This window comes from Pungitius pungitius, chromosome 3 (genome assembly GCF_949316345.1).
Source record: "Pungitius pungitius chromosome 3, fPunPun2.1, whole genome shotgun sequence".
Classification (NCBI taxonomy): Eukaryota; Metazoa; Chordata; class Actinopteri; order Perciformes; family Gasterosteidae; genus Pungitius; species Pungitius pungitius.
Window position 1 is genome coordinate 483,764 of NC_084902.1, and position 22,488 is coordinate 506,251.

Consider the following 22,488-nt stretch of genomic DNA (forward strand, 5'->3'; position numbering starts at 1 on the left):
TCAGCTGGACTGACCTTCAGCAGCAGAAATATAAACATGAATCACAAGTTGGACACGAGTGGACGTGCGTCACAGAGACAGATGTCCATGTGATCAATTGTAGTCCCACAGAACACCTCAAAGTGTCAAAAGGCTCGAGAATCAATACTCTGATGCCGGTGCTGTAGTGCGGCTCCCAGATTTTTAAAACCTTTTATTTTGAAAAACACACAATAGCCTCCATCAAAATAAAAGGCCTAAATTAAGTGATACGGCCGTACAATCCAATATATTTCTGCTAATTGCTAATCAATATTTCCTCATTTCAGATAAAAGAGGTCAGATGAAAGGCAGCAGCTGCATCCTGTTTCCTCGTTAATGACTCGTGTGAACTCGCCTAGAGCTTCATCATCTTCACCTTCATCACGATCCTTCAGTGAAACACGAGACACACACACACACACACACACACACTTTCATTTATGGTAGCACTTAAACTGTACTTATAACTTTTATATAACATGTTTTGAAACTGCTTATTTGATGAAAATGTACTTTCTTGTTACTTGTTTTCTGAGTTTGTATCTATGTAGAAATGCACTTATTGTACGTCGCTTTGGATAAAAGCGTCAGCTAAATGACATGTGATGTAATGTAATGTAATTTACAACTATTCCTCATTCCAAGTATATTTATTAATTTTTTGTCATTAAGTAAACAAATAGCATTAAACACTTACAGTTCTTAAAATGAATAAATATTTGTCAGTTTTGATCAGGGCTGAAGTTTGATAAAAAAAAAAAAAAATAACACTCTTTTATGGCTTATTTAAAGTAACAAGCCCATCATGTAAAATAACGGTCAAATACTGGTCCCTTTGTTTCGTTTTACAGTTAAAAAGCTTAATGCATCGTCACATTCTTTTCGCCCAATCAGCAAACAGCTTAAAAACACAATTGTTCCCTTTGGCAGCTCCAAGATCAGTTTACGACATCTTCAGTGCTCAGATGTCACTCCAGAGGACGGCCCGCCTACTTTTATCCACGCTGACCACGTATTCGCCGGACAGCGACCAGGCCACGGCGCTGATAGAAGAACTAGAGAAGTCCAACATTTAGTCACAACGGTAATACGAGAGTCAAATGTATAATGTACATGGGGCGGGGTCACCTGTGTCGGTCCGGGAGGCGGGTCTCCAGCTTCCCCGTCGATACGTTCCAGATGTAAACAGCTGCGTCCGCCGAGCCGGCCGCCAGGAAGCAGCCGTCAGGACTGAAGAGAGGAGACGACATTTAAACACCTGCACCGACCAAAGTGATGAGTCACATGGCGCGGCCTCTACTGGTTCCAGTGCTTCTACTGGTCCTGCTTCGGTTTCCCTTTCTACTGGTTCTACTCTTTTGGATTCCAATCATATTTTATTGATCACATGTGAAACGGTTTGTGTGAGTTTCCTCTGGTGAAACCGTGATGATTCACCAGCTGGTCCTTTGGAACCTCAGAGGACCCAGCGGGGAACGTGTCCGTCCGCCTCACTGTCTGTCTCACAGAATATCTCTCTGCCCGTCTGTCAGCATCCTGGTCCTGCCGTTACCATGGAAACATCTTTTCTGTTTTCGACCTCAAACATCGATTGACTTCAAATCAAAATACAGTAAACTTATGATGAATCTCGTAACTTTATCACAGGTGAGCTGAGGAGGGGCCTCACCTGATCACAGGTGAGCTGAGGAGGGGCCTCACCTGATCACAGGTGAGCTGAGGAGGGGCCTCACCTGATCACAGCTTTGCTGCTGTCGCTGCCACATTTAAATCCTTCGGCTCTGAGACACAAACACAGAATGAGTCAAAGTGATCCATAATGAAGGATGAGTGACATCATCACAGCGGGACGTCTGCTCCTCACCTGAAGCACACACGCTCATTGCTCCGCCCCCTCAAGTCGACCAGCTGGAGGCAGTCGTCACGGCAACAGCTGAGCAGATGACGATGGTCGGAGCTGATGTCCAGCGAGGTGACTTTCCCCTGAGCGGGAAGCTCCTGAACGCATCGCAGCAACCTGAGGACGACATCAACCAAGACAAAACAAAGTCAAAATCTAAAGCAGGATTAGTTACTCAAATTGATCATTTTAAATAACTAATTAATATATAAATATACATTATCACTGAATTGAATCAGAACTGATCATTTATAGACTAGAAGGGAGATGCTGGTGTGTGATTAGAGGACAGAGCTGTCAATCATCAGCTGGTTCACACTCCGAAGGCCCAAGAGGGGGGGGGTGAGCTGTTGCCAAGTAACAGGGGGAGACGAGGAATTGCCATGGAAACGGTTGGTAAGAAGAAAGAGGATGACAGGGTTTAAATCTACAGTTTCTACTGCTGTGGTGAAGAGGAGGAGATGAAGGTGATAAAGAGGAGAGGAAGAGTTGGTGATGAAGAGCCTGTCATGATGAAGAGGAGGAGAAGATGATGAAGAGGAGGAGGCGGTCACCTGGTGTCCCACACTCTGATCCTGGAGTCAAAGTGTCCGCTGATCACCGAGTTCTCAGAACAAACCAGATCGCTGCAGGAAGACGACACCTCCAGCACCTCCACACCTGGAGGTATTGATCCGGTACTGGTCAGGTAGCCATTAGTCATTGATCAGTGATCAGGTATTGATCAGTTACTGGTCAGGTAGCCATTAGTCATTGATCAGGTATTGATCCGGTACTGGTCAGGTAGCCATTAGTCATTGATCAGTGATCAGGTATTGATCAGTTACTGGTCAGGTAGCCATTAGTCATTGATCAGGTATTGATCAGTTACTGGTCAGGTAGCCATTAGTCATTGATCAGTGATCAGGCATTGATCCGGTACTGGTCAGGTAGCCATTAGTCATTGATCAGGTATTGATCAGTTACTAGTCAGGTAGCCATTAGTCATTGATCAGTGATCAGGTATTGATCAGTTACTGGTCAGGTAGCCATTAGTCATTGATCAGGTATTGATCCGGTACTGGTCAGGTAGCCATTAGTCATTGATCAGTGATCAGGTATTGATCAGTTACTGGTCAGGTAGCCATTAGTCATTGATCAGGTATTGATCCGGTACTGGTCAGGTAGCCATTAGTCATTGATCAGTGATCAGGTATTGATCAGTTACTGGTCAGGTAGCCATTAGTCATTGATCAGGTATTGATCAGTTACTGGTCAGGTAGCCATTAGTCATTGATCAGTGATCAGGCATTGATCCGGTACTGGTCAGGTAGCCATTAGTCATTGATCAGGTATTGATCAGTTACTAGTCAGGTAGCCATTAGTCATTGATCAGTGATCAGGTATTGATCAGTTACTGGTCAGGTAGCCATTAGTCATTGATCAGGTATTGATCCGGTACTGGTCAGGTAGCCATTAGTCATTGATCAGTGATCAGGTATTGATCAGTTACTGGTCAGGTAGCCATTAGTCATTGATCAGGTATTGATCAGTTACTGGTCAGGTAGCCATTAGTCATTGATCAGTGATCAGGCATTGATCCGGTACTGGTCAGGTAGCCATTAGTCATTGATCAGGTATTGATCAGTTACTAGTCAGGTAGCCATTAGTCATTGATCAGTGATCAGGTATTGATCAGTTACTGGTCAGGTAGCCATTAGTCATTGATCAGTGATCAGGTATTGATCAGTTACTGGTCAGGTAGCCATTAGTCATTGATCAGTGATTGATCAGTTACTGGTCAGGTAGCCATTAGTCATTGATCAGGTATTGATCAGTTACTGGTCAGGTAGCAATTAGTCATTGATCAGTGATCAGGTATTGATCCGGTACTGGTCAGGTAGCCATTAATCAGGTATTGATCAGTTACTAGTCAGGTAGCCATTAGTCATTGATCAGTGATCAGGTATTGATCCGGTACTGGTCAGGTAGCCATTAGTCATTGATCAGTGATCAGGTATTGATCAGTTACTGGTCAGGTAGCCATTAGTCATTGATCAGTGATCAGGTATTGATCAGTTACTGGTCAGGTAGCCATTAGTCATTGATCAGGTATTGATCAGTTACTGGTCAGGTAGCCATTAGTCATTGATCAGTGATCAGGTATTGATCCGGTACTGGTCAGGTAGCCATTAGTCATTGATCAGGTATTGATCAGTTACTAGTCAGGTAGCCATTAGTCATTGATCAGTGATCAGGTATTGATCAGTTACTGGTCAGGTAGCCATTAGTCATTGATCAGTGATCAGGTATTGATCAGTTACTGGTCAGGTAGCCATTAGTCATTGATCAGTGATTGATCAGTTACTGGTCAGGTAGCCATTAGTCATTGATCAGGTATTGATCAGTTACTGGTCAGGTAGCCATTAGTCATTGATCAGTGATCAGGTATTGATCCGGTACTGGTCAGGTAGCCATTAGTCATTGATCAGGTATTGATCAGTTACTAGTCAGGTAGCCATTAGTCATTGATCAGTGATCAGGTATTGATCAGTTACTGGTCAGGTAGCCATTAGTCATTGATCAGGTATTGATCAGTTACTGGTCAGGTAGCCATTAGTCATTGATCAGTGATCAGGTATTGATCCGGTACTGGTCAGGTAGCCATTAGTCATTGATCAGGTATTGATCAGTTACTGGTCAGGTAGCCATTAGTCATTGATCAGTGATCAGGTATTGATCAGTTACTGGTCAGGTAGCCATTAGTCATTGATCAGGTATTGCTCAGACTCACAGGCAGCTCTCTGAAGGTCCCACACTCTGATGCTTCGGTCTTCGCTGCCCGTCACCACCTGATGAAGACAACCACTGAACCTTGCTGCGGTCACCTTCCTCCTGTGACCGGTCAGGGTCAGCTGAGATGGGGAGACGAACAGGTGAGACATGACGGGTAGAGCAATGTGGAAGTCTCCATAGAACAGATGTTCACTCTCTGGTTACCTTGGCAACAGAGTCGTCCAGACGCCACAACAAGGCAGACTTATCGTAGGAGGCCGCGAGGATCCTGAAGCCCTGAAAACATGTCCACGGATATCAGACGGCATGTTGAAATACATCACAGAATAACACAGGTAACCTCACCGCCGGGTCGAACTCAATGCAGGTGATCCCTCCGGTGCTGCCCTCCAGCGTGGTCCTGTGAGTCAGCGAGCCTGGTGACATCATGACAGGTCAGTGAGGTCATCACCATGAAAACACCTCATAGTAGTGAACACACTCACCTGATTGGACCTCCCACACTTTGACCTCTCGGTCCGTCCCCCCCGTCGCCAGCAGGTGAGAGCTGGAGCTGAACCTCACGGCGTTAATGCCCTGCTCATGGGCCTCCTGATGGGGCAGACATGCTTCATGTACTTCATGCAGTATTTCTATTTATTTGAAATACTTATTTCCAAATGTGTAACTACTTTTTTTAAATACTCGAAATAGAGGGAGTGTATTACCAGAACCTGCAGCGCCCTCACAGGGACTCGAGCGTACAGGCTGACCCTCACAGGAAACACCAGGTCCTCCTCCATGCTGCAGACAGAGTGGCCCCGCCTCCTCCTGCTGACATCAAAGTCACATGACTCATCTGGATCCAACCACTCAGAGCATCAACGCCGAAGGAGGACTCACTGGAAGAGGTCTCTGAAGGAGGACAGGATCCTGGGAGAGGACACAGACAAGGACCTGAGACAACCAGAGGAGACCCACGATGAAGACGACCATCAAATGAATCCATGATAATCAATAAGTTCAGAAGTGTTCCCGTAAACCTGAACAGTCTGCTGTGACCTCCCTCTCTGGACTCCAGCTGGAGGTCACGCTTTGGAGACATGGATCTGGAACTGGAAAAATGAAACCAGCATCAGGCACGTTGCCAAGACAACCATCACTGTCAAAGTCAACATATCTAAAATACTCCTGGAATATGTCATGAGAAAATGTATCTATTCAATCTTGAGATATTCAGAAAAAATGGTTCTCACCTTTCTAAGGTGACCTTTGACCTCGTAGACTGCAGCTCCTTCTGCAGGTGAGCTTCCCGAGCTCTGGTGACAAAGGAGGGGGGGGGGGGTCACAGGTGAGGGGATGATCAGGTGAGGAGGTTGGGGTGTTGGAGGAGGTTCAGGTACCTGGACCTGCGTTGGTTGCGGCTGTTCATGTGGGCGGCAGCTTGCTGCTTCTCCTGGATCATGGTCTCCAGAAGACGATCACCACGGAGCTTCTCCTCCCGGAGTTTTGCCTCCTCTCGTCTCTGAAGCTCCAGCAACTCATCGTACTTAGTCTTCAACGCCGCATTCTCCAGCTGAACCTGCTCCACCTGCTGCTGCAGCACCCCTCGATAATCAAACGCACCCGCCAGCCGGAGCTTCTCCGCCTCCAGTCTGACACACACACACACACACACACAGGTGAGGAGATGGACCAGTGACATGCGAGCATTGTGTGATGTCATAGGGGCCTCACCTGTACTGCTGCTCCTCCAGAAGACTTTCTCTGGTCCTGGTCTGCTGCTGCAGCTCCAGGACCTGATAGGCCAGCTTAGAACAGGAAGCACAGAAGAAGAGATGTTATCAGTACCAGGAAATATGCACATCCCTCTTTAACATATCTAACACAGCCACTAGTTCTTCTTAAAAATGGTATCAACATTGATCCAATTATTCAAATAAATGAAGATTCATACATTATAATATATACTAATTTTCCCAAAACATTCCAACTTGTCTATCTACACATCCGAAAGCACCTCTCCTGTGATCTTCTTCAGCTGGTCGTTGTGCTGCAGCAGAGACCCGACGGAGGGACGTCTGCAGGCACAAAACAAACACACCTTCATCGTTATCATCGTGTTGTGTCTGAGGTCAGGTGACCAGAGGTGTGTCAGCAGGTGAGCTACCTGGGGGAGCTGCTCAGGATTCCTTTGGTCAAACGGGTTTTCTCCAGCAGCCGAGTGTCTGAAAGCAAAGAGCAGTCAGAAGTGTTCTGGTTCCTACTGGGTCACAGGTAACACCTGTAGAACCCGCCATGCCAACTTCAGCTGAGCTATGCTACCATGCGCTTCGCTACATGCTAACGTCTGCTATGCTACATGGTAACTTCAGCTAAGACCTCAGCTGAGCTAGATTTCACCCTCCGCTACTTTACATGCTAACCTCAGCTACACTACATGCTATGCTACATGCTAACATTTGCTACGCTGCATGCTAACAACAACTGCACTACATGCTACGCTACATGCTACCATCAGCTACGCTACATGCTATGCTACATGCTACCATCAGCTACGCTACATGCTATGCTACATGCTACCATCAGCTACGCTGCATGCTAACATCAGCTTCATAATTTGTATAAAAATGTCTTGTCTTGTCTTATCTGTTATCTGTTGTTGTGCCTGTGCACTTTATGTTTCACTGTGAGAGTGTGGGAAACGTTTTCTCGATTACCTGTATGTCTGACATGCAGAAATTGACAATAAAGCTACTTTGACTTTGACTTCACTACATGCTACGCTACATGCTACCATCAGCGTCGCTACATGCTACCATCAGGGTCTCTACATGCTACGCTACATGCTATGCTACGTGCGACCATCAGCCACGGCTGGTGAAGTCCAGCAGCTCCTGCTTCTCTGCACCAGGTTCCTTTCAAAATAAGACCAGTTTAAGATGATTCTGATTTGGATTTTTTTAGGTTCAACCTGCACTTTTGGGTGGAATAAAATTAAAATGTTTGTTACATGATGACTTATTATTAATAATCGGTTTAAAGCAGCAGTGTGATGATGATGATGATGATGATGAGGAGGAGGAGGAGGAAGTGAACGGTTTAGTTTTCTGTCCACTTCCTGTCCAATAGAAATATAAAGTTAGTCGGTTTATTTAAAGTCCCTCAGCTCAACCAGATCCAGAGAACATGGAGTTCAAGGAGTTAGTAAAGGCACCTAAACCTGGAGGTTCCGTCTAGTGCCGGAAGCAGGGAACGGTCCTTGTTCACCGGAGAGATCAATATTCTACCGGAAAAAGTGAAACTACCCTTTTGTAGTTTGGTTAAAGTTAAAATCAATTAAAATGACTTCACAGCACTTGTTGTTACACATCAGACAGGAAGGATTTCAGTTCAACTTCCCACCACCGAAACCGACCCATCCGGCTCGGTTTCACCCCGCAACCCTTCTCTCACTGTCTCAGAAGCGGATAAAAAGTCTACTTGGCCGTACAGAAGCGGATCAGCTCCTGGTACCGGTCGTGCTGGCTCCGGTCCCGGTGCTTCAGCTGGCCCACGATGTGTCTCTTCCAGGCCTCCGCTGACCGGGCCCGGGACACTGGGTCTGACTCCGTCATGACTGCGTGGACGGTCACAGCGGCCCGGGGAGCCTCATGCCGCCTCCCCGCTGACAGACGCTCCCAGACCGGCCCGCAGCTACAGGCGGCCGCGGGGCGAGACTCCGGTTCTTCTCCCCGCCGCCATGTTGCTCGCTCTTCTTCCTCCTCTCTGGTGTTTGTTGTTGTTGTTCTCACTGTCTTTCCTAGGAGATGTGTCACTTTGGCAGGGGGTGTGGCCGCAAACTGCCGGGTCTGTGAGCCAATCAACGCCCGCTGTTCGCTTCCGGGTTAAATTTGAGAAGGAAAACAGGACACGCCCCCTGAAGGAGACACCTGTTTCTTTGTCATTGACGTCATTAGGGTCCTGTTGTATTTCGAATCATAATTATTCTCTAAGGAATTTTGCCTTTTAGGGGATTTATCATATTACATTTATCATATCAGAACTGGTGAAAAATGGGTTAGTTGAGGTCTCATTTGGGTATGAAGAAATGTCTCTATAGCGCCTCCTACAAATTAGAAGAAGTACCACACTAGGCCAGTCTGACTTGAAATGTGTGCTCTTCGACCTGCTCTACAAAAAAGTCTGAGCAAATGAGCTTAGTTTCCGCCATTTAGAATTTTGTGAAAAACACATTTTTTCCCATTTCTCCTTAACGCCGTCACATTTTCTGTGGATCATTATCGACTAGTGATGATATCTCATTGTTTTGAGAAGATAATGAACTTTGCAAGGGGTGTTTTTAATTACATCACGTGTCATTTAACTGAAAGCCACTTACAACAAATACATTTTAACCGTAGAGAAACAAACTCAGAAGAACAAGAAACAACAAAGTACAATTTCATCAAATAAGCCGATGTACAACTTGTTATAGATCAGAACCATTATGAGTCCAGTTTAAGGTCTACAGTGTGTTAGTGTTGAGTCTGAAGAGGTGTGTCTTTAGTGTGAAGATGTGAAGGCTCTCTGGGGTCCTGGTGTCATCACAGAGCTCCTTCCACCATCTAGGAGCAGGACAGCAAAGAGTGGAGATCTAGTCCAGTGTTTTGCTCTCAGTGAGGAACAAGCAGCTTGATGTTTGGATGGAGGGTTTCACCAGGTCCTGGATGGAGACTGGACCCCATCCATTCACAGCATGCTACGTGAGAACCAGGGCTTTGAACTGGATGAGGCAGCCACTGGTAACCAGTGAAGAGAGGAGGAGTGGAGGAGTGTGGGAGAACTAAAGAAGGTTGAAGATCCATCATTTACAAATGAAATGGCCTGACTTCACCAATATTGTAACATGTAAACATTGAACTCGTGAACACACCTTAATTCTTCATAATATTTGAATAGGGGCGCCGCAGTTAATCGCTGAAAATCTGCATTTTTAGCCTATTTTCATGATTTTTTAGATGTAAAAGACCAAACTCAGAGACTGAACTTCATAAGAATTCAATAAACGACTGAGCATCACAACAAGTAAACTTTGATCAGATCCTTTCCCATTTCACATGTTTGAAGAGAAGACTTCATAGCGCCACCTACTGGTAACAGGAAGTCAAATTCTCTAGTATACCTGCTTTTGGGGGATCAACATGCTCAACTTGTAACTAAATGTGGCACACGAGTCAGATGTCATTTTAATGCGTGTTCTCTACAAATATGAATGTAAGAAGCCCAAGTTTGACACTCAGGACGGAGCATTTAGAATTCTAGTCATGTCGCCACCTGGTGGCCACAGGAAGCTACGCTTTACATTTTCTGCCCTCACAAATGAATCCGATCCCTTTTATTGTTCCAGATGAAGTCTGCAGAGCGTCCATCGCTGCTTGCATTTCTGGTTTCTCATTTAAATGTCATATTAATTTGTGCTTTAGTAAATACAACTAAACCAGCTTCTTGTGAATTAAAAAACACAAAATAGATTTTATTTAAATGAATACTGCCAAGAAGCTAAATAATCATAGTGAGCTACATTAAATAATGAACCTGGAGGGGGGAGAAATATTCAACTTTGAGACACATTAAGGATTTATTAAGGATTTATGTACAGTGACAGTTATTCAAAACACTTAAAAACAGATGAAAACAGACGCTAACTTAAGGTGCTTTAAATCCAATACTGATAAAGTGAGGTCCGTTCCGCCTGGTCCAGAATCAGAGCCGCTTCAGCTTGTTCTGGGTCATCTGAACCAGCAGCTCAGAGTATTTCTCCAGCAGGGACGCGGTCCCCTCGTCCTGCAGCCCCCCCGCGGACGGGGCTCCGCCCCCCTGCAGCAGCGCTTGCAGCTCGGCGTGGACGACAGCAAACGCCCCCTCCAGCACGGCGGACATCTGGAGACACCGATCAGCGACGCCGAGCTGGGGAGAATTCAGATCAATTCATTTATGTTCAAATGGAGTTTATACCGTTTAGTTTAAATCTATTGCTGTGATTACACTTTGATGAATAACCCTTTAGGTACCTGCTGGTACAGGTGCACGGCTCGTCTGGCCGTCTGTCGCAGCTCGTTGGCGACCTGCTGACACTGCTGAAGACTGACTGACTCCTCCTCCTCCTCCTCTTCCTCACCTGTAAACATGCAGTCCATCCTCTGAGGATCACGAAGGATCGACTCAGTTGATCAATCAGAGTCAAGGAACGTTCGACAGGAAGTTACCTGGCTGAAAGGGGCGGGACTTCTCCACCAGAGGCGAGGAGGAGGAGGAGGGCGGGGCGTCTGTTACGGAGGACAAAATGTATTATGGCAAAAAATAATGTAAAAGGTGATCATTTATGTATAATATATTTAAATATATGAGGAAGAAGTAATATTTGGGGAAAAAGTTTGAATAGTCAAAGGAAATAAATCCGTATATTTTGGAAAAAATAAGGCTGTCACATGATCGTGTTGATGTAAGCGATAACACGAAGCGCTGCAGCAAGACAAGTAAAACTAACTAGGCTAAGCTAAGCTAGCTGCTAGGCTAAGCTAAGCTAGCTGCTAGGCTAAGCTAGCTGCAGAGGACCACCTGTGCAAAAAAAACTAACCTTTAATTGCGATTCAAATTGTGTGATTGGTTAATTTATTTCAAGTAAAGATCACAATGAATATTTTAATAAATGAACAAACAACGACTGTATGAAAGCGACGTGGTACCCATTTCAGTGGGGCCTCTGCTGTGGGACCCTGCCCCCCCCATGAGGTCACAGGGACTGAGGGTGAAGGTTTGGTTGTGACTCGTCAGAGTCTCTTCGACGCTGCTGACGCTGCTGACGCTGCTCAACCTGCTGACTCCGCCCTGTGACATCACCGCTGGGCTGGCTGTGGGTTGCCGTGACGACGGCCTGAGGCTGACGGACAAGAGACAGGAATTGGATATATTTAAATTAAATATGAATACAATAATAATAACAATTTCTGATAAAACATTCAAAAAATATTTAGCAATTTTAGAACTATTTTAACTAGATGTCAATAGATTTTAAAAAGTTGTCGATTTACCCACATTTACACGTGTTACATATAATTGTTCTGAGTTATGCCTCCTCTTACCGTAGTGTTTCTGTAAAAGGTTCTTTTCTCTTTAAAATGAAGCTGTTCTGCAAAGTCATTTGTGTTCATGTTTGCACACAAATGTAAGAATTCACTAAAGTGTTTATTCTGTGGATCAGCTGTTAGCGATCTGCTAAGCTAACGTCCCAAAGCAAGAGCAGAGCATTATGCGTCAGAGCCATTAGAGGATCGCATTAAAGCGACTTCATTGGAACTACTCTGGTGATCCTGCAGGATGTTACCTGCTGGTCTGGTCCTCATGGGGGTCCAGACCAGCAGGAGAACCGAGGTCTGAGGAGCACACGTTCTCCTTCTCCTCCCCCTGGGGGGGGCTGGGGGGCGGGTCCTGGATCAGTTTGGCCCTGGAGCTGGCTGTGGTTCCAAGGTAGCCGAGCAGAGCCCCCTGCTGGGCCGATGAGGTCACCTGACCGCTGGAGGTGACGTCTGGTTGGTGAAAGGAGACTCAGGTAAAGACAAACAGGTGCACTTTCATCTTAGTGAGGGGGAAGTGACAGAGACAGTTTGACCCCTGACCTTGTGAAGAAAGCCCGAAAACTGACCACCCGCATGTGCGCACACACACACACACACACACACACACACACACACACACACACACACACACACACACACACACACACACACACACCTCGCAGCGCTTCTCTGCACTGGACGACCACCATGGAGTGGCGGCGGCGGCGTGTTGGCCGGCGAAGGGGCTGATGGGAAATGATGGAGGAGGCTGTACGACAAAGGACTGAGTGGCTGCGTTTCACTGATGACACACACACACACACACACACACATTTGACTCCTCCCACTGTTGGCGTGGAAGCCCACTTCCTGTTGACAGACTCACCGTTGTTGCCGGGGTTCCGAGGCGACTCCGTCGAGGCGCCGTCTCTCGGCTCAGAGGTCACCTGTGGACAAACAGCAGGGGTCAGCCAGCTGGTCGGGTCAGGACCTTCACAGGTGAGCTTCAGGTGCGTTCTACCGATGTGTCGCTCACGCCGCTCCCCTCGGAGATTCTGGACGGGATGGAGACGGGGGGCGGGGCTCTGCTCGGCCACACCCTAAAAAACAAGGTGGAGAACATCTGTTATCCCCACGAGGACGTGAAAGAAGGGCCCGCGGCCCCAGAGGATTGTGGGTAACACTCACCTGATCCGGTCCTGGAACCGGGACAGGAAGCGAGTGGAGATGCTGAGCCGAGGGTTCAGGTAGTCCTTCTCCTCCTCCCGGGGGTTAGGCTGCAGGGCCCTCAGGTCGGTGTCAAACTTCTCTGATAGGTCAAAGGTCACAGGGACACATAAGTGGACAGGTGAGGGGGGGGCGGGAGGTGATGAAGAGCGTCTGGTACCGTTGCTCAGGCTGGAGGACAAAGTGTCAAAGTGGTTCTTCAGAGAGTTGTTGTCGTCTTCCTCTTCGTCCTCCAGAACCGAGCTGCCCACAGAACTCCCCTGGCTGAGCGAGTCTGTGTCTGAGGACAACGTCAACAACATCATCATCATCATCATCATCATCATCATCATCAGCGCCCTCCTCCTCCTCACTGACCCGCGTCCTGCTGCTGCTCCGTGCTCCCCGCTGAGCCTTCGGAGCAGGCGGAGTCCGGACTCAGCTGAGCGCTCCACACCTTGTGGCCTTTGACCTCTTGCTGGGGGTCAAAGGTCACGGCCCCCACCTCGACCTCCCTGAGAAACAAAGCGGGGTCAGTGGAAGAAGAAGCGATGCAGACGCAGCGGAAGGAGAACCTCACCTGTGAGTTGAGGTGGTGTTTGGGTGGAGGATGTAGCTGCTGATGTCACCTGGAATCTGGAGCAGGAGACAATGAAAAATCAACAATGCAGACGTCCGACAGTCCCTGAACACACCGTGTGACGCTTCTGTCATTCTGCACTAAAATGTCTATTTAAACATCAGTGAACTCACCTCCTCCTCTTCCTCCTCCTCGTTTCCCAGCAGACTCTCCAGACTCTGAGGGTGGAAGTCTCCTTCGTCCTCATCTTCATCCTCCTCTTCTTCATCTTCTTCTTCATCTTCTTCTTCTCCTTCCTCCTCCTTCTCGTCCTCCTCTTCTGCCTCTTGACTCTTGGTGGGACTCGGGGACAAGTTGGCGCAGATGGTCAGAGGGTTTGGATGCTCCGCCCACCGGTTCCTTACCCGATGAGGCTCAGCAGCTGATTGGGCGGCTGTGGAGGCTCCGCCCTGCCCCTGCTACACACACACACACACACACACACACACACACGTTGGTAAAGGGGCGGGTACAAAGACACTCGAGCAGCAAACAGGTACGAACCAGTTTCCTGAACCACATGGGGAGCTTCCCGTTGGTCTGCAGCAGCTGAGCATCTGAAACAACAACAACAACAACAACCTCATGAACAACAAAGGGGAGCAGGTGGGGGGGGGGGGGGGCTGCACAAAAGTAGAATAAAGGAATCCAGGCTAAGTGTTAAGCCCAGCTTGACTTAGTGGGATCTTAATCGGTTTCAGTGGATCCAGAACCAGAACCACGTGTCCATCACACATTGATGCCCAAATGGAGAAGACACAAGCAGCACGTTTCTCAGCCGCTGATCAAATATTTGAGGAGGTGAAGCATAAAATATGCAAACAAAGAGGAATACAGACAATCGATATTAAAAATATCGACTTACTAAAAGTAAAAAGGCTTTTAATGAGGTTTCATTGCTGAATCTGTGTTCATGTACTAAATGTTTTACTGCAAAGTGTCTTTGAGTATATATAAATATGTAAAGCACTATATGAATAACACGTATTATTATTTATATTTATACTACACCTACTGACTCTGATCCACCTGCACAAAGTGTCCTCTTCATGTCCCCAATCCCCATTTATAGCATGTGTGGAAATCCTCTTTGATGGACACATTCTTCTGAGGCCATGAAGGTGATGGAGATGTGACTTAAGGACCTCAGGGTCAAACACTTGTGACAGGACGGCAAACAGTGCCTTTATTTACAGGTGGCTCTTAAGAAGCTCAGTGGCACACAGAGCTTCTGTGGGATGGGGAGAGCTTCGTGGTCCCCCCCCCCCCCCCCCCCACACACACTCACCCTGAGCACAGTCCGGCCTCGCTGGAGTCCCGAGGTCAGCCTCTTCCTCCTCTTCCTCCATCTGAGGGCACTGGGAGGAAGGTCCGGTGATGAAGGTCTCCCTCCTGAAACAACAACATGGACTGAACACCTGGCCCCCCCCTGAGCCCCCAGGTCCTCAGCAGCCCACTCACCTGATGCTCTGCTGGTTGCGTCGGCAGGTTCCAGCGGTGGAGGAGAGCTTGAGGCCCCGCCTCCTCCTCATGGTGCTGGTCATCTGAGAGTCCAGCCGCCAAACAAACACACAACTACACGCCCACGTGGTCAGTCAGACTCAATGATGATGATGATGAAGATGATGAAGATGACGACGACACCCACCTGTCTCCTGAGGCCGTGATCAGGTGTCTGCAGTCCGGACTGAACCTCATGCACGTGACGATCTCTGAGGAAACAAACGGTCACACTGTGTCCAACGCGCCGGAGGCGGAGCCTCACCTGGGATTCACTCACCTGAGTGTCCCAACAGGGTGGCGACACACTCGCCGGTCTCGTAGTCGAAGATGGAGATGTTCTTATCGGAGCAGCTGGTGGCGAAGAAGGAGCCAGACGGATCCATCTGGACCTGCAGAGCGATCAATAATCCATGAATGGATCCGCCAGCATCTGCTGCGTTGTATTCAAGAAGGTTGAATCAAGATCTACACCTTCAGCAAAGCGCCTTCATCACTGCTGGAGCCCTTCAGACACTTCTTCAGCTTCCCCGTCTCCACGTTGTAGACCCTGGAAGAAGAAGAGGAGGAGGAGGAGGAGCAGTGAGCTCTTCTTCTTCTTCTATGAACACGCGCTCTTCTTCTTCTGCTCTCTCTGACCTGACGTTGCGGTCCTGGCAGGCCACGGAGACGTGAGTCCTGGAGGAGTCCAGGTCCATGTCGTACAGCGTCGTCTTCTCCACCACGTGGTGCCTCCTGGAGAACCTGAGCCCCCCCTCCACCTGCTCAGCTGACATGAAGTAGATGCTCTTGTCGGCTCCACAGCTCACCAAACCCACCTGTGGACTGTGGCCTGCACACAAGGAACCCCAGGTCACACGCCCGCTGGGAGCTCCGCTTTGGGCCACACGCCATCTACGTCACCTGTGAACTTGACGGCGGTGATGGAGGCCGAGTGGTCGCTCAGCGTCTGCTCCAGGGTGTAGTTCTTCTCCAAGTTGAAGATGTGGATCAGCCGATCCCTGCTGGCCGAGGCCAACAGCTTCACACCTGAAAGCATGACGTCATCGGTTGGGTGGGCTGAGGAACCTTAACAGCTGACTGAGATGGAAGCACGTTGGAGCTGCGTCTCATTTTCTGGGTCCTCCAGCGTCCAAAGTCCGAACCTCACAACCTCACCCCCACATTTGAGTGGACGAGGACCACCACACGGATGAAGACCAGCAGAAGGTGTGTATGTGGAATGGGTCCCTATCAGTCAAGTATCAACAGATTCTCCGTACTTTGTGCTGATGAAGCGTTCCATCAGATGAACACCATCAGTGTGAAGCTCTTCTTCAAACATTACGCACTGATTTCATTTTGTGGCTTCTGGGGCCCTCTAGGTACTCGTCTATGATGAACCCCAGCTGCTTCACCTGGCTCTGACCTCTGACCCCAGACCTCCTACCTGTAGCTGTGGGGGAGAAATCCAGACACAAGACCTCTGAGTCGTGAGCCTCGATCTTCACCAGCTGGTCCAGGAACTCCAGACCAAAGATCCTGAGCCAGGCATAGTACACAGAAATAGGGGGGGGGGTTAAAGTTAACGCGTCAATCAATGAGATTATTGTGGCTGAAATGAATTAAACAAAATATTTTAACACTGAGCAGAGGAAGTCCTCCACGTGTCCAACAGAAGGGGGACGAGTGCAAACGGACCGCTTTACGCTAAGCTAGCTGCTAAGCTAAGCTAGCTGCTAGGCTACTTCCATCTCAACATCTACCTGCAGAAGACACCAGTGTGTCCCTAAAGGACAGTGGTGTGGAAACGTCCTGCTAAACGTGGGACATTGTTGTCACATGATGAGAGTTGAGAGCAAAGTGCACGAGGACAACAAGAGACGTTGTTCAACATGTTCCACCTCCAACATGATCACATGGAGGCTAAAGTACACACTTTCTAAAGTGATCGGTACTTATAAGATTTAGTCTTTAGAAGAAAAAAAACAACTTTAAATTGCAATGAATCAATTTCAAAATATGAGAATTAGTTGAATACACATGAATAAAACAGTGAAGTGGTCCCAGTTGAATATTCTCACCGTAGGTTTCCACAACGATCTCCGGCTGCCAGATGTTGTCCATCAGGACTGATGCTGAGAACTCTGATGCCCGCTTTCCCATCAGCCCCAGCGGCAGCCTCCCCCCCCCTCTCACTCTCGGCCTGCAGGTGCTTGGTGTTCTCCCCCACGTACAGAATCCTCTGCAGGTCCTGCACAGGAAGTCAGCTGGGTCAGAGAACCACGACGCAGACGCCTCGGCACACTTGTACTTTGACTGCTCTTGTATACTGGCACCCATGGTGGTCTTACGTGGCTGTACTGGTTTCGGAGTCCAGTGGGGGGGTCGGTGTGCCACAGTCGGATGGTGTTATCGGATGAACAGGTGAGGAAGGAGGACGGCGCCAGAGACACATCGGAGAGCTCCGGATACACCTGAGGACAAGTACACACGCTCTATGGGGTGGGTGCGTGTGGGTGGGGGTGCGTGTGTGTGGGTGTGCGTGGGGGTGCGTGTGGGTGGGGGTGTGTGTGGGTGGGGGTGCGTGCGTGTGGGTGCGTGTGGGTGGGGGTGTGTGTGGGTGGGGGTGCGTGCGTGTGGGTGTGCGTGGGGGTGCGTGTGGGTGGGGGTGTGTGTGGGTGGGGGTGCGTGCGTGTGGGGGTGGGGGTGTGTGTGGGTGGGGGTGCGTGCGTGTGGGTGTGCGTGGGGGTGCGTGTGGGTGTGCGTGTGGGTGGGGGTGCGTGTGGGTGGGGGTGGGGGTGTGTGTGGGTGTGGGTGCGTGCGTGCGTGTGGGTGGGTGCGTGTGGGGGTGCGTGTGAGTGGGGGTGCGTGTGGGTGGCTGGGGGTGCGTGCGTGTGGGTGGGGGTGCGTGCGTGTGGGTGCGTGTGGGTGGGGGTGGGGGTGCGTGGGGGTGCGTGCGTGTGGGTGTGCGTGGGGGTGCGTGTGGGTGGGGGTGGGTGTGTGTGTGGGTGTGCGTGGGGGTGCGTGTGGGTTGGGGTGGGGGTGCGTGTGGGTGGGGGTGCGTGCGTGTGGGTGGGGGTGCGTGTGGGTGGGTGGGGGTGCGTGTGTGTGGGTGTGCGTGGGGGTGCGTGTGGGTGGGGGTGGGGGTGTGTGTGGGTGGGGGTGCGTGCGTGTGGGTGTGCGTGGGGGTGCGTGTGGGTTGGGGTGGGGGTGTGTGTGGGTTGGGGTGCGTGCGTGTGGGTGTGCGTGGGGGTGCGTGTGGGTGGGGGTGCGTGCGTGTGGGTGTGCGTGGGGGTGCGTGTGGGTTGGGGTGGGGGTGTGTGTGGGTGTGGGTGCGTGTGGGTGGGTGGGGGTGCGTGTGGGTGGGTGGGTGGGTGGGGGTGCGTGCGTGTGGGTGGGGGTGCGTGCGTGCGTGTGGGTGGGGGTGCGTGCGTGCGTGTGGGTGGGGGTGCGTGTGGGTGGGTGGGGGTGCGTGTGGGTGGGTGGGGGTGCGTGCGTGTGGGTGGGGGTGCGTGCGTGCGTGTGGGTGGGGGTGCGTGTGGGTGGGTGGGGGTGCGTGTGGGTGGGTGGGGGTGCGTGCGTGCGTGCGTGTGGGTGGGGGTGCGTGTGGGTGGGTGGGGGTGTGTGTGGGTGGGGGTGCGTGCGTGCGTGTGGGTGGGGGTGTGTGTGGGTGGGGGTGCGTGCGTGCGTGTGGGTGGGTGGGGGTGCGTGTGGGTGGGTGGGGGTGTGTGTGGGTGGGGGTGCGTGCGTGCGTGCGTGTGGGTGGGGGTGCGTGTGGGTGGGTGGGGGTGTGTGTGGGTGGGGGTGCGTGTGGGTGGGTGGGGGTGCGTGCGTGCGTGCGTGTGGGTGGGGGTGCAGTACCTCGACGCTCCACACACAGCTGCTGTGGTACAGAGCAGAGTAGAGCTTCCAGGCGCTCCTCACGTCCCGGACGTCCCACACGTACACGCTGTGGTCGTTGTACACGCTTGTCAGGAGCCGCGCGGCGGGGTCAAAGGTCACGGCCAAGGTGTCAGGGTACCGGGCGGGACCGTCGGGAGGCGGACTGCCGTGGAAACAGAGACTTGGTCAGTGGGTGCGCGGCGTGTTCTCTCCGCACCGGGCCGGGGGGTGTGCACTCGTACCCGCGCGGCGTGCTCTGCATGAGGTCCACCCCGAGGCGGTGGGGCCGCTGCAGGGTGCTGACGTACTGCAGGCCGGACGAGGTGAAGACCCTGATCGCCCCGTCAGCACAACCGCAGAAGATCAGGTCCTCGCTGACCACGAGGCAGCTCGCCGCCGCCGTCTGACAACAACAACAACGCATTATTCTACAGACTTACATCTAAAACCAGCTAGTGATGGTTTCACGCTGACTTTAACTAAATGTGAGCCCCCCCCCCACCCCCCCACTGACCTTGAGGTCGACCCAGGCCTCCAGGTTCCGGCTCCGGTTGAACAGACACAGCAGACCCGAGCTGGTAACGCTGTAGGTGCTGGACGCCATGAGGCCACGCCCACACGCCACACCGCTGAACATGCTGTTCTTATGGTCTCCGAGCAACCCCGATCGACCAATCAGAGGCACCGTGCTGTTCACCTGGACGCGGGATGGAAACGGAGAGGTCAGAGCCGATTGGCCGAGCAGATGAGGCGGAGCCGAGCCGCATTGGGCGGAGGAGATGGTGGTACCCGTCGCTCTTTGGAGGCGTCCAGGTACCAGAACTTGAGGTGTCGGTTCCCTGCTGTGACAAAGTAGCTGTTGTCCTGAGAGAAGGAGACGGCGAGCACTCTGCTGGACACCTTGTTGGAGGCAATGATGGCGCCTTTCTGCTCAAAGGCACAAAGTCGGGAGGACACACATGAGCACCACTCGGACCTTTTACTGCCCACTGTGAAGACACGACGCGGCGCTCACCCTCCAGTCCCACACGCTGACGGTCATGTCATGCTGGTATCCCACCGACACGATGTAGCAGCTGTTGGTGGAGAACGCCACGCAGGAAACTCCGTATTTATGGGTCTGGACCTCGGCCACCTGACCTCCGCCCAGCTCCCACACCCGCACGCAGGGCATGTGGCCGCTCTGAAACACACAGCGTCACCTGTGCTCCCTGGTGTCCCCACAGTGTGTGTGTGTGTGTGCGTGTGTGTGTGTCAGCCCCCACCTCTCCAGTGACCAGGTGTTTTCCATCATGGGAGAAGGCCAGAGTGCTGAAGGGCTTCCTGAAACAAACACATCCTTCTGAGTCTCCCCCAGGGGCCACGGGCCCCCCACCACTTGTGTGTCGGACACATTTTGGTAATAAAGGTTTCCTGATTCAATCCAATTAGCCGGAGCAGAAACAGGAAGAAAGCTGCGCCTGAAAACCCTAGTTAACGATGGGCGGTTCTGGGCGGGTTACTGGGTGATTGACAGGTCTTCACCTGGACTCACCTGGACGTGTTGATGATGTGACTCTGTTTGTTCTTCTTCGGGTGAAGCAGCACGATGACACAGCTGAAACACAGACACAGGTTTTCATCTCCACACCCCCTGCCTACAGGTGAGTGAGAAGAGGCGGGGCTTACCCTGCCGGGTAGGCAATGAGTCCGGACTTTGGGTTGCAGGTCAGACCGCTGCTGCTGGATGTGCTGATGCCCAAAACTTTCTCCAGACTCACCTTAGGAAATGGCACAGGTTGACATTTAGTCTTCCTTGCTTTATTTACATGGTTGTTAAACGGTTCTTAACTAGATGTGAGAGACCAAGAAGTTTATCAAAGAGAAGATGCTAAGGTACACCTTGAGTTTCACAATAAAAGCATGTCAGAGTGCGCTGGGGTAAACCCAATCAATCAATAATCCACTCCTCTACATCAGGTCCAACAGGGTTCTCCTGTCACATGATAAACTCTAAAGATTCGGCTGATCTGATGATGCGTTTTTGCTCCACGGGGTTCCAATCCTGGTCGGTTCAATCGTAATATTTCCTAACTGTATTATGTAAGTGTCTGGTGTACGTCACACTATGGCTGTAAGAAAGACATATCCGTTTTTATCCAAATGTGTCGGCACACTCATGTATTAGGCCTGGCTCACACACGTGTTCTACAACACACCCGAAGGTGACCACATGTTTTAGATCCCACACACAGAAGGTTTCCTCCATCCATCGTGTTCTGCTTTAACTTAATAGATGAATTATACCAAGGGCAGTAAAAGCAGGTGAATCTCTCTGCGTAGAGCAGCAGGTGTTCCGATGTTTTTTTAAATATATTTTCTTAAATATATTATATATATATATATATATATATATACACACAATCGTGAACGCTGCAATGTATTTGTGATGAGTTTTGTAGATGTTTGTGAATGTGTGACGAATCAGGGAACAGACGCAGACACATCTGCTGCTGTCAGGTAAATAAAAACTACTACCCCCCCCCCCCCCATCCCCCCTCTCAAGTTGTCAAACGTTGACTTTTAGCAGATTAGTCTCCATTTCATCGGTAATACGTTTGGTAACAGTTCGTCTTTAAACTTCCTGAAAGTTTTAAACTCACCAGTAGAGCTAACTACACTGGGATGCTGTAACGTTAATGCTAACGTGGAGCTAACGACGCTGTGATGCTAACGGTTAGTAGCAGTTAGCCCGGACGTACCCGGCTGCTGGAGCTCTTCTTGAGGCTCAGACGGCTCTTCCTCTCCGCTGATTGTTTCCTCTTCGCGGGGTTAGCCGAGCCGCTGTCTGCTCCCTCCGCCATCATCTCACCGTAACTTAAAAATAAACAGCCGAATTAACGGACCGCAACCCGGGAGCTAACGACAGTCTACCCACCGCGACGTTGGTCCATGAAAGCCCGCCGATGAGAAGCTGGAGCCGGTCAGTTGATCAGACCTCTCCACAGAGGATAATGATGGAGGACTGGTTTAAGTTCATGCTCTCTACCAAAGGAAACATGACACTTCTCTATGCGGCGGGACTCGAGTTCGAACTGAGCCCCGCCCACTTCCCTAGCAAGGGACCAATGAACAGCACAGCTCCACCCTACAACCTCAGAACACCCAATGGACAACCGAGGCGAGACTTAGTACCGCCCACCGTCTAACCAATAAATATATATTATATAAACATTGTCAAATAAGGTCTAATGCTCGTAAAGCCAAATAAAGGTACATTTAAAATACAGAAAAATAAAAAAAACGTAATTGTGTGACCGGTTTCAGAGTCAGTCAGGGGGGGGGGGGGGGGGGGGGGCGGCTCTGTTGATGAGCCCAACTGCCAAAGGGAAGAAACTGTTAGTGTGGCAGGAGGTCTTAGTCCTGATGGACCTCATCCTCCTGCTGGATGGAAGGTTCTATCTGATGGATGTTCTACCTGATGATGGTTTTGTATGATGGTTCTACCTGATGGTGGTTCTATCTGATGGAGGTTCTATCTGATGGTG

The 22,488-nt window shown here is 50.3% G+C and overlaps 2 protein-coding genes and 1 long non-coding RNA gene across 7 annotated transcripts; 1 reads left to right on the plus strand and 2 right to left on the minus strand.

The window, feature by feature from the left end:
• Positions 1-652: 652 nt before the first annotated feature.
• LOC119217232 (protein Atg16l2) lies at positions 653-9,141 on the minus strand. 2 transcript variants are annotated; one of them, XM_037470728.2, is made up of 18 exons: positions 8,169-9,141; positions 6,846-6,903; positions 6,696-6,756; positions 6,413-6,486; positions 6,079-6,330; positions 5,932-5,994; positions 5,719-5,790; positions 5,579-5,632; positions 5,404-5,506; positions 5,182-5,287; positions 5,042-5,112; positions 4,901-4,972; positions 4,695-4,815; positions 2,476-2,581; positions 1,886-2,038; positions 1,755-1,802; positions 1,150-1,251; positions 653-1,076 (listed from the first exon to the last, which is right to left on the minus strand). In XM_037470728.2, the coding sequence occupies exons 1-18, from the start codon at positions 8,290-8,292 to the stop codon at positions 983-985; spliced, it is 1,734 nt and encodes a 577-aa protein (XP_037326625.1). In that variant the 5' UTR covers positions 8,293-9,141; the 3' UTR covers positions 653-982. The 2 variants fall into 2 exon arrangements, with proteins under 2 accessions (XP_037326625.1, XP_037326618.1); XM_037470721.2 differs by having other exon boundaries at positions 5,404-5,509; positions 8,169-9,140.
• LOC119217245 (uncharacterized) lies at positions 2,451-5,042 on the plus strand. The gene is made up of 3 exons (XR_005120219.1): positions 2,451-2,587; positions 4,711-4,836; positions 4,912-5,042. It is a non-coding gene; the product is annotated as an uncharacterized LOC119217245 (long non-coding RNA).
• A 1,141-nt stretch (positions 9,142-10,282) lies between the features above and the next one.
• Positions 10,283-22,056, minus strand: wdr62 (WD repeat domain 62). Of its 4 annotated transcripts, none has more exons than XM_037473065.2 (33): positions 21,703-22,056; positions 20,630-20,721; positions 20,496-20,558; positions 20,227-20,284; positions 19,977-20,144; positions 19,751-19,888; positions 19,476-19,658; positions 19,204-19,364; positions 18,941-19,124; positions 17,431-17,553; positions 17,161-17,330; positions 16,527-16,618; positions 16,001-16,126; positions 15,737-15,929; positions 15,572-15,647; positions 15,378-15,489; positions 15,246-15,309; positions 15,059-15,172; positions 14,886-14,989; positions 14,102-14,154; positions 13,732-14,016; positions 13,559-13,614; positions 13,357-13,493; positions 13,160-13,273; positions 12,961-13,081; positions 12,794-12,872; positions 12,659-12,719; positions 12,449-12,574; positions 12,042-12,243; positions 11,404-11,597; positions 10,924-10,983; positions 10,729-10,835; positions 10,283-10,624 (listed from the first exon to the last, which is right to left on the minus strand). In XM_037473065.2, the coding sequence occupies exons 1-33, from the start codon at positions 21,805-21,807 to the stop codon at positions 10,421-10,423; spliced, it is 4,125 nt and encodes a 1,374-aa protein (XP_037328962.2). In that variant the 5' UTR covers positions 21,808-22,056; the 3' UTR covers positions 10,283-10,420. The 4 variants fall into 4 exon arrangements, with proteins under 4 accessions (XP_037328962.2, XP_062416923.1, XP_037328946.2 ...); XM_062560939.1 differs by having other exon boundaries at positions 12,449-12,541; positions 13,160-13,279; XM_037473049.2 differs by having other exon boundaries at positions 13,160-13,279.
• Between the last annotated feature and the right edge of the window lie 432 nt (positions 22,057-22,488).

What these genes read in the sequence shown, in the direction of transcription:
- LOC119217232 (XM_037470721.2), bottom strand. Translation starts at nt 8,292, where the DNA reads ATGACGGAGTCAGACCCAGTGTCCCGGGCCCGGTCAGCGGAGGCCTGG. An exon ending in ATCCTGAGCAGCTCCCCCAG is followed by an intron (nt 6,757 to 6,845) that starts GTAGCTCACCTG and finishes TTGTGCCTGCAG; the next exon opens with ACGTCCCTCCGTCGGGTCTC. An exon ending in TCCTTCAGAGACCTCTTCCA is followed by an intron (nt 5,510 to 5,578) that starts GTGAGTCCTCCT and finishes CTTTGATGTCAG; the next exon opens with CAGGAGGAGGCGGGGCCACT.
- wdr62 (XM_037473049.2), bottom strand. Translation starts at nt 21,807, where the DNA reads ATGATGGCGGAGGGAGCAGACAGCGGCTCGGCTAACCCCGCGAAGAGG. An exon ending in CACCCTGTTGGGACACTCAG is followed by an intron (nt 15,310 to 15,377) that starts GTGAGTGAATCC and finishes TTGTTTCCTCAG; the next exon opens with AGATCGTCACGTGCATGAGG. An exon ending in GTCCCGCCCCTTTCAGCCAG is followed by an intron (nt 10,836 to 10,923) that starts GTAACTTCCTGT and finishes GCATGTTTACAG; the next exon opens with GTGAGGAAGAGGAGGAGGAG.